At 33.6% G+C, this 11,138-nt stretch overlaps 1 protein-coding gene and 1 long non-coding RNA gene across 2 annotated transcripts; both read right to left on the bottom strand.

Moving 5' to 3' along the window:
• Window positions 1-1,307: 1,307 nt before the first annotated feature.
• On the bottom strand, window positions 1,308-4,858 carry LOC146729022 (uncharacterized). The gene is made up of 3 exons (XR_014928268.1): window positions 4,839-4,858; window positions 1,862-2,002; window positions 1,308-1,485 (listed from the first exon to the last, which is right to left on the bottom strand). It is a non-coding gene; the product is annotated as an uncharacterized LOC146729022 (long non-coding RNA).
• Window positions 4,859-8,421: 3,563 nt separating this feature from the next.
• Window positions 8,422-10,531, bottom strand: LOC146729021 (uncharacterized). Its single transcript, XM_085495756.1, has 3 exons — window positions 10,245-10,531; window positions 8,975-9,115; window positions 8,422-8,598 (listed from the first exon to the last, which is right to left on the bottom strand). Exons 1-3 carry the CDS (start codon window positions 10,529-10,531, stop codon window positions 8,529-8,531), a joined length of 498 nt encoding a protein of 165 aa, XP_085351882.1. The 3' UTR covers window positions 8,422-8,528.
• Between the last annotated feature and the right edge of the window lie 607 nt (window positions 10,532-11,138).

The raw sequence follows: 11,138 nt of genomic DNA, 5'->3' as shown, positions 1-11,138 counted from the left end.
TTCTTCACGGAGACAAGAGGTGATAACTTCATTAGAAAAAAAAGACAGTAGATTCGCGAAGAACTGGAGACCGATAACTTTGTTAAACGTAGACTACAAAATTGTTACACAATGTCTAGCAAAAAGAATAAAAAAAAGTACCAAAAATAATTCATGAGAAAAAAAACAGAAATATAGGAGATGCTCATAGACAATATCATGGATTATACTGATGAAACAAATTAGCCAAGGATAATGACTACAATTGACTATCAAAAAGCATTTGATTCCTTGGATAGGGGTTCCTATTTGATTCAATGAGAGCATTTAATTTTAGCAAAAGTTTTATTAAATGGGTCAAAACTTTATATACAAATGAATAAGGGTTTCAGCACTTGATACTTTGAGTTGCATAGAGGTGTACGACAGGGGGATTGCATTACACTGATGCATTTTGTAATAGCGTTGGAAATTATGAAAAAAATATACACCTTGGGGAAACAGAAATTAAATATGCAACATTTGCATATGACCTTGCCTGCTTTTTTAGGTGATGTTGAGTCAAGTGCAGATGTGTTTGCATTGGTACACAATTTCTCATGAGTCACTGGCCTTACTATTAACATTGAAAAATGTGAAGGTTCAGTTCAAAAGATCGAAACCACTTGATAAGGGTCTATTTCCAATTTTCACTAGAGTGAATATCGTGATAACAATGACAAATGTCCAAATAACAAGACAAATAAACATAAGAACAGATCTTTGCTGAATTTGCGAAAGTTTGCCTTTTGAAGATGTCCTATAGTTTAATTTTGACTCATCATGAAAATTTAAATACTTTAAAAAAAAAGAATGATGCCAATTCGATGTCAGAATCAGAAGTTGATCAGAATAAATAGTTGTTGTCGTAACTCTTCTGACTTAACTTTAGTTTATTTGTCACAATGTTTCAAACCACCAGGGTATGCACTGACAATGTTATCCAAGATTTCTTGATGGAAAGTAATACACTAGCATTGTAACCTTCGTGAAATTTAAACCACAATTGTGCATTCACTCTAAACACATGTCAAACAACTTCTCTATATATTGCACCCTCTACCGAAACTCTTCTCTTTTACATATATTTTCCTATGGTCAGAGTGTCTATACTGTTTTCATTATGGTTTTATTTGGTATATTGCAACCAAACAACAGCTACACAACCAAACATAGCTAAACATATTTAAACCTCCTACTTTAGAGAAACGCTTCTATAGAGGGTGTGGCTTATTAGAATAGTATCAAAACATATCCAAAACGCAATCCCACTATAAAAAGTCATAACATGATATGCAACTTATAAGGCCATATTTTTATTGACATAATCTACCATCTAAACAAGATAGTATAAGCCAACAGCAACATGTTTTTTCCTTTTCTTGATTGAAATAGTATCATCCGCTTTCTCGACCTTGTAATTCGTTTATCATTTCTTCCAAATCCACGACTTCTTGTATGTTGTCACTGAAAGTAAAGGTATTAATTGATAGTGACGAATTATATTTATATTATAGTATGTACAATCAAATTCTACCAACAATCTCAGATTAAAATTATCTGTTCAACCTCTAAATTTAAGTACACTAGGAATTGTTTAATACAGGTAGGTGTGCTGTTTTGTGTGATTTTTTCACACACTTGTACTCTTACATTTGTAAACTTAATTTGACCAATTCGTGTTAACATGACACTTAGATTCAATGAATTTACTAAATAATGTAATTTTGTCATGCGACATTTAATTAATATGTAAAACCACGGCATGATAGTGTTTTTTGAGGTTTAGATTTATTCGACCATTTTTTTGGTATTTACTGCATGGACAATTACAGGAACTTACGTGAGGTGTTTTTTGTTCAATAATCGTTGTCGACGAGTGGTACCACCATTATCAATAAACGAAGTCACAATAAGTAACATGATCAGAATCAACACTAGTTTCTTCATATTGGACAATGGCACGATGTATGAATAAGAGTCCCTGCATACCAGAATAAAATAATACTTATACGGAAAAGAAGACATAATTAACATAACATACATGTTGGCCCAATTTGATAGAACAAAAATGCTAAATATAGATAACTTCTTGTTGGAAATTCTGATCAACTGCAGAACTTACCACCATTATCTTGATATTACTTGAGTATAACTTTAAAAAATTCTTGCTAAATGAGCTATGTAGTTTCTTATCGTGATCATTAGGAAAATATCTATGGTATTTATATTATTTCCCAACATATTTTATCTCATGATTGAACTGATTTTATTATGAGGTTCATGAATATTGCTTTCCATGGGTTTTATCACTAGTTAGGCTGTGACCGAACGAATGAATTCAGTCAACATGCGCAGATCTATTTTTTTACTTATTCCACCGCTGCATAGTACACTCGGTATGCGGATTGATGTAACGTGTAAAATCTGTATAATAGTTAAGCAGAAAACAAAACAAATCGCCGGAAGCATTTTTTATTTGTGATTCACAATGTCGTCAATCGAGTAGTATGAAGTTTTTACTAGCCTATACTGTACTGTTTTATTTTGAGATATGTTTAACTAATTAAATTGAAGGGTTGTTATTATTTTTTATATTCACATGCGCCTAGTTTTTCAAGAGTAATGACAATATTATGTATTTTCGTCCCAAATCTGATTCTGGTGAACAATATATAAAGATATATAATGACAATTTACGATAAGTGACAAAATAATGTTCAAATTAAAAATTTTTTCCCAACAAGCCTTATATCATAGTGCCCAGGTTAAATCTATTACTTAAAGTGCCTGTGAAATGGCTGCTATTTTCATGCCTAAAATTATCCATTGATACATAAATATTTTTAATTTTTAAGTTTTTAAGCATGAATTATTTTTTTAAATGAAAAAATGTGTTTTAAACTCAATCTACGGCAACTTTATTTTTGTGTATTTTAAAACGAGGCTCCTCATTGGCTTCTTACTTGCATACAGAAATTCCCCTTGTGACGTCAGAAGGGAAAGTCGCATGGCAGCTTGCGTTGCCGATACGTGTAAATAAGGCAAATTTCTTGTGCAGTTTTCTCGTCTTTGACTAAATTTTCACTTATATGTACTTGTTCGTCGAGGAGGAATGGACCATAATGAACACATAATATCATTTTTTGTTGCATGCAGTTGAGTTAGATGCGAAATATGTCCGCTCTGGTGTAGCTGGTCACAGGAACACGTTTGTACACTGTGGCTAGACAAAATAGGTTACTAGGCAGGTCACTACTCTGTTTTATTTCATCGATCGTAAAACTTTCAAAATTAAAATAAAAGCAAACATATTTTGACATTCTAAACATTAGACTATAGTGATCACTATTAAATAACTAAAAAATGACAAATCACAGTTACTAAATAAATGACAGCCGTGTGGAAATAAATTGAAATTTTGTTGAAGTAGGTTAACGTGTCGGGTCACGACGAGGGCAAGTGCGTTAAAAGCGGCGTTCAATTCGATAACAACATAATCGAGATCGACACACATAGAGATAAATTCAGAGTGGATTCGAGTTAGCGTGATCCATGGCGTGATTGTCATAATTATAACATCATATTAAAACTTTATTTAGTGGAAACACATTGACCAAGCGCGGATTCTTATTTCATAAATTATTACGCAGATCAAGCTGCAAGCATGGAGGTAAAAAAAGAATAGAGGTGTGAATTCGACATTCAACACCAATCACCAAACAACTCAGAAACGTTTAGCCTTCGAAAATGAAAACAATTAGCAGTGTGTAAGGGCTGTGTAATTTCCTGTTTGTCCGACGCTTCGTTTTCGTGTCACTGTCAAAATTATTGCTACTCTTTTCTTAACAGGGACTAAATGGTCTCTATAAAACGATAATCAGGATCGCAAAAAATGTCAACTCATTTGAAACACTTGCCGTCTCTCTCTCTCTTCTGAAATCCGCCTCGGTGATCATGGTCCGGAATCTATTTCTTTCAAAAGTGTTGCGCCAGGTTTATGTTGTCGGCGTTTCTCTTTAAACCTGGATGTTTTTTTCATGGACGAGGACAGTTTTTCCAAAAAAAAGAAGCTGAGGTTAAGTGGCTTTCGTCCACTGATGTCGCACTTTCGGATCGATTAGAAACGTGTAAATACTTACACTATGACTATACGTTTCACTGCAACTGCCCATAACACAACATCTAAAAAGTTTCTCTCTCAAAAAAAAAAAAAAAAAATAGAAAAAAAAAGGAAAAAATGCCGACCGAAAAATGTATATCGTTTAAAAGTATACTGAAAAAGCAGTGTTATTACGGCTCAGGGGTATGACTTTCTCTCACATTTTGGCATTTGGTGGCGCACTTTCGGCGAGAGTCGGAAAACCGGAAACAGTCGACTGTTTCAGGATAGGTGGGCGTGGCTACAACACGAGAAATATCCCAAATTTACTTGGATACGAGTAATCATTTTCAGCAAAAAATCAATAACTGCCCATTTCAGTGGGACGCAGATCTAAAATGGGAAACGTGAGGGTGAGCATTGCACAGGCACTTTAAAACTATCGAAGATGGAGAAGACAACCCAAAATTCAAATGTCCGGAAACTGTGACTGTTCAGAAACTGAGTGAGCCTTGACGGCTATTTAGAACACTATTTGACCATATTGTGATTAGCCATCACAGGGATGTGATTCTGTTATGTAATATTACACTACGTCTACAATAGAAAATTGTGAATAATGCCGAATAAACTAAGAGGTTACCAGGCAGGTGCACATTTAATGAACAAAAGTTGTCATCTAGGAAAACATCTACATGAAATATATTTTAATGCTTACCTGTCGAAGGATTCTGTTGAGTTGATTTATTATTAGACAACACCATGGGATAGCATAGCAAATCCGCTCTATGTAACACAGATTGCTATTGGTAGGAAACAAAACTGCAACTTGTATTCTATTATAATGATTTATGAAAGTTGCTACAATGATGGATAAAACAGTTTTGCCGTGCTCGTAAGGAGATAATTGACGACAGTCTTGCAATTGAACGATAATTTAGGTTCTTATTGTAATGAGGTGATCGTATGCAATAGATTTTTTCACACAAAAACGTCGACTGCATTATTTTTTTCGGTTGTCTCAAAGTTACCCCAAGTGAATAGTTTGGCTATGAAAGTATGATATTTCGTAAATAATCCGTTTCTCAACTTGCTCTATGTTACGTTTCAAGCTGCATTCATGATGGTTGCTCCATATATAATAAATATCAGTAATTGTTTCCTATATATTTTATTATTTCCTGTACGCCAGTTGAATGTGTGTCAAACGTTCACAACCAAACAATTTATGTGGGTAAGATCGAGATAGCTACAAACAAAATCCAGTCGATCTATGGTTTTGTTACATAAATAGTATTACACACCATCATCCCAACACTTTAATTTATATGTAACAGTGCAATAAATCTATGTCAGGGTATCTTTTCTTTCCAAGGATACATCATGGGATTGCCGGAATCCAACATATTCAGAACTGAGTCAGCAACATTTTTGGTATGGAGTCCGGCCAAACCATGGTGGTAGCCATGTTTGTTTTTATTAATAGAGGACGATTAAGCGCGTAATCATTCCATATTTGAAATTCGCATTTCCTAATACGGTAGGATAAAAATAGCCCGTAAAATACCTCAAGTTACATCACGCTGTAACTTATGGCGTTACTGTGACAGATGTATAATGTTGATTTTTTTGGGCAGTTATCGGCTGTCAGTTGAAGGTCAACAAAATTAAACAAAGCGATATTCACATGTATTACGACTTGTGACGCACCAAAAATTTACCTAGGCATGCTCTAGAAATGACGGACAAGAAGGATGCACGTGACAGTTAAAAGTCAGCTATTTTTATCAACTTGCATAACTGATTTGCTGCAGTTGCGCATTGATGTTCATATGCTTAGTGGACGTGCTCGACAAATGATAAAGACAAGCATCAACAAAATTTTGTTAAAACTTGGCCAAAGGCAGTTGAAAACAAATGGATATGAATATGCACAACACGAAATGAGTATTGTAGCCCGTGTATAGCTTGACAAGCGCAATCGAAGTGAGAGCATGACAGGAATGTTGGTACTACACGCGGGGAGGAAGTCCAGAGAAAGAACAGCCAACACTCCTTTACGAGGAAAACGTGAAATCTCGAAGGATTTTTTTGTGTTTTTACATGTTATATGCGCTAGATTATAACTTAGCAGAATTTGATTTGCCAGTACTTAATCCATTTTAACACCTTGGCTACTCTATTGAAATTTTCTATTTATCCTATTGATTTAGCACTAAGGCTGACTGATAAAAATCAATCATAAGCACAAATTGTCATATAAAGTTGTTTCATCGATCATGGCAACTTTCATACAATTCTGTTAAAGCTGCACTTTCCTATTCAACCAATAGCAATCCGTGCTACATACCGACGATCTGGTATGCTATCCCATGGTGCTGTGTAATAATAAATCCACTCGACACAACCCTTCGACAGGTAAGCACTAAAACATTCATTCCGTAAAGTTATTCCTAGATGATAACTGTTAAATAAATGTGCATTTGTCGGTCTATAGTATACTTTGCATTATTTGTAAATTACTATTGTAAACTTAGTGTAATATCACATAACAAAATCTCATCACTGTGATGGATAACACAACATGGGCAAACAGCATTGTAAATAATCATCAGAGCTTATTCAGTTTTTGGATAGTCGCAGTTTTATGGTAAATTACATTTCACATTGCGTCATTTACGTTCGATTTTATTGCAGCAGTTAGATTCAACATATATCTTGCAGTATAGTGATTATTCGTAATTTATCGGTATTTGTCATTATAAAACATCCTTTTGTTATGTTGTGATACACACACTCCACTGAACTGGTTCCAGTTTTTTAATATAATCATGCATTCACATAGGCCTATTAATGCAGATAAATCTGTATAAATCATGCATATATTGTTCACCTGGGGCAAACGACTTACAAAATACAAATTGTCAAAAATTATTTTTGAAAAAACTAGGCGCATCTAAATATCAAAATAATAACAATTGCTGACAAACAACCCGTCACATTATAACGTATCTCAAAATAGCACAATACAGTATAGAATAATGACGACATTCGACCTCACAACAGATGCTTCTGGTCAGATTTTTTTCCAAAAATCAGGCAACTATTTATTTTTTGCTGAAATAGTATGCAAATTGCACTGGTACATCAATGCACCAACCAAGTGCACTTTGCTGTGGTAGAATAAGTGAAAAAAGTAAACCCGAACATATGTTTGGCGCCAATGTTGACCGAATATTGTGTGTTCGTTTCCGGGTCATAAATCCCAGAATAAACAATGTTCATGGCCTCAGAATAAAAGCAGTGCAATCATAAGATATGTTTAAGAATTAATTGATAAACATACATGATCTTATAATCATCATAAGAGATTGCTTAGCCTTTCGCTCAAAAATGTTTTAAAGTAATACTCATGCTTTTCAACAAGTGAAAAGAAAAAAGCTTCTCGCCCCATACTCGAATACTCCTAACACGATACAAGGGCAAATTAAGTTCTACAACTCATCCGAAGGTCCAACAAAAAGTTGTCTATATTCAGTTTATTTCATCTACCAAACATGTATGTCATGTCAATTATGTCTTCATTCCCGTATATGTATCATTGTAAACATGAAATCAGGGACATAAAGTCACTCTACGTTTGATGCTGATATCTACATATTGTTCATTGAATTGAAGTGAATATAGTGATAACAATGACAAATAGCCGGACAAAGTAACATAAGAACAGATCTTTGCTGAATTTGCAAAAGTTAGCCTTTTGTGGATGTCCTATAGTTTAATCTGGACTCATCATGACAATTTAAATACTTTTAGAAAAAAAGAATGATGCCGATTCGATGTCAGAATCAGAAGTTGATCAGAATAAATTGTTGTTCTCGGAACTCTTCTGTCTTTAACTTTAGTTTATTTGTCACAATGTTTCAAACCACCAGGGTATGCACTGACAATGTTATCCAAAATGTCTTGATGGAAAGTAATATACTAGCATTGTAACCTTCGTGGAATTTAAACCACAATTGTGCATTCACTCTAAACACATGTCAAACAACTGCCCTATATATAGCACCCTCTACCGAAACTCTCCTCTTTTACATATATTTTCTCTGAGGTTTTCATCATGGTTTATGTGGTGTAATGTATAACCACAGCTACACAACCAAACATAGCTAAACATATTTAAACAGTTTTACTGACAACCTCCTTCTTTAGAGAAACGCTTCTATAGAGGGTGTGGCATATTAGCATATATCAAAACATTCCCAAAACGCAATCCCACTATAAAAAGTCATAACATGATATGCAAGTTATAAGGCCATATTTTTATTGACATAATCTACCATCTAAACAAGATAGTATGTATAAGCCAACAGCAACATGGTGTTTCCATTTCTTGATTGAGATAGTATCATCCGCTTTCTCGACCTTGTAATTCTTTTACCCTTTCTTCCAAATCCACGACTTCTTGTATGTTGTCACTGAAAGTAAAGGTATTAATTGATAGTGACGAATTATATTTATATTATAGTATGTACAATCAAATTCTACCAACAATCTCAGATTAAAATTATCTGTTCAACCTCTAAATTTAAGTACACTAGGAATTGTTTAATACAGGTAGGTGTGCTGTTTTAGGTAACTTTTTTACACCCTTGTATTCTTACATTTGTAAAATTAATTTGACGAATTCGTGTTAACATGACACTTAGATTCAATGAATTTACTAAATAATGTGCTTTTGTCATGCGACATTTAATTAATATGTAAAACCATGGCATGATAGTGTTTTTTGCAGTTTAGATTTATTCGACCATTTTTTTGGTATTTACTGCATGGACAATTACAGGAACTTACGTGAGGTGTTTTTTGTTCAATAATCGTTGTCGACGAGTGGTACCACCATTATCAATAAACGAAGTCACAATAAGTAACATGATCAGAATCAACACTAGTTTCTTCATATTGGACAATGGCACGATGTATGAATAAGAGTCCCTGCATACCAGAATAAAATAATACTTATACAGAAAAGAAGACATAATTAACATAACATACATGTTGGCCCAATTTGATAGAACAAAAATGCTAAATATAGATAACTTCTTGTTGGAAATTCTGATCAACTGCAGAACTTAGTTTTCTTTCTATTGTGTCAGGAGTATTCGAGTATGGAGCGAGCAATCTTTCCTTTCACTTCTTGAAATTACTTGAGTATCACTTTAAAAAATTCTTGCTAAATGAGCTATGTAGTTTCTTATCGTGATCATTAGGAAAATATGTATGGTATTTATATTATTTCCCAACATATTTTATCTCATAATAAAACTGATTTTATTCTGAGGTTCATGAATATTGCTTTCCATGGGATTTATCACTAATTAGGCTGTGACCGGACGAATAAATTCAGTCCACATGCGCAGGTCTATGTTTTTACTTATTCCACTGCTGCATAGTACACTCGGTATGCGGATTGGTGTAACCTGTAAAATCTGTATAATATTTCAGCAAAAAACAAAACAACTCGCCAGAAGCATTTTTTATTTGTGGTTCACAATCGAATTATAGTAGTATGGAATTTTTACTAGCCTTTACTCTACTGTTTTATTTTGAGACATGTTTAACTAATTGATTTGACGGGTTGTTATTATGTTTATATTCACATACGCCTATTTTTTCAAGAGTAATGATAATATTATGTATTTTCCACCCAAATCTGATTCTGGTGAACAATATATAGAGGTATATAATGACAATTTACGATAAATGTCAAAATAATGTTCAAATTAAAATTGTATTCCCAACAAGCCCTATATCATAGTGCCCACGTTAAATCTATTACTTAAAACTATCGAAGATGGAAAAACAACCCAAAATTCAAATGTCCGGAAACTGTGACTGTTCAGAAACTGAGTGAGCCTTGACGACTATTATGAGCACTATTTGGACCATATTGTGATTATTCATCACAGGGATGTGATTCTGTTATGTAATATTACACTACGTCTACAATAGAAAATTGTGAATAATACCGAATAATATAAGAGGTTAACAGGCAGGTGCACAGTTAATTAACAAAAGTTGTCATCTAGGAACACATCTACATGAAATATATTTGAATGCTTACCTGTCGAAGGATTCTGTTGAGTGATTTATTATTAGGCAACACCATGGGATAGCATAGCAAATCCGCTCTATGTAACACAGATTGCTATTGGTAGGAAACAAAACTGCAGCTTTTATTCTATTATAATAATTTATGAAAGTTGCTACAATGATGGATAAAACAGTTTTGCCGTGCTCGTAAGGAAATAATTGATAAGTGTTTGTGAAATGAAGTACACAGAAAACAAAACTGGTCTTCCCGAAACATGATTTGCATATTACTGTTAAACTCCAGCAATCAATCAACATTAATTATGAAATTTGTATGCAAATTAAACTGTTAAAGTAAGAAAATATGTTTGTAAAGAATTTAAACCTGGTTTATTACGTGTCACAATAGAATTTTGAAATGTTCAATCAGGAACAAAGACGTTGTGTGCTATATATAAAGTTGAAAAAATGAAATTTCATATCTAAATGCATTTTTCCTGTACCGCCAGCCTAGGGATTATCACTATTCTGTACAGTACTGTACTGTACTATTTAAAGATACATTTAACAAAATCCTTTGCGGCTTGTTTACCAGAAATTTTTATTATTTTGCTTATTATATGCATCTAGTTTTTAAACAGTAAGTCCCACATCGTTTGCCTCAGATGAAAAATATATTCATGATTTACGGTGTTCATTTATTACTACACAGCACCATGGGTGACATGGCATGAGCTATGTAGACTATATTCCTCCTTCTGGCAGTGTGAATGCGTTCAAGACGTAAAAATAGAAACGAAAGCCTGGCAAGCAAGCACCATATCGGAAAAGAAATGTGGGCACTAATAAAAAGCATCTACAAAATGTTTGCAAATTTTAAAATGAAATTTTTCACTATTATAAGAGAAGTGGACACATTAAAGTT

Source organism: Saccoglossus kowalevskii, chromosome 22 (assembly GCF_978046115.1).
Source record: "Saccoglossus kowalevskii chromosome 22, keSacKowa6.1, whole genome shotgun sequence".
Classification (NCBI taxonomy): Eukaryota; Metazoa; Hemichordata; class Enteropneusta; family Harrimaniidae; genus Saccoglossus; species Saccoglossus kowalevskii.
This window is presented reverse-complemented; position numbering and strand designations above follow the sequence as displayed.

Coding starts and splice junctions, on each gene's coding strand:
- LOC146729021 (XM_085495756.1), bottom strand. CDS start 10,531: ATGTTGATTGATTGCTGGAGTTTAACAGTAATATGCAAATCATGTTTC. Junction 9,116..10,244: donor TCAACAGAATCCTTCGACAG/GTAAGCATTCAA, acceptor TCTGGTATGCAG/GGACTCTTATTCATACATCG. Junction 8,599..8,974: donor TTGAACAAAAAACACCTCAC/GTAAGTTCCTGT, acceptor CTTTACTTTCAG/TGACAACATACAAGAAGTCG.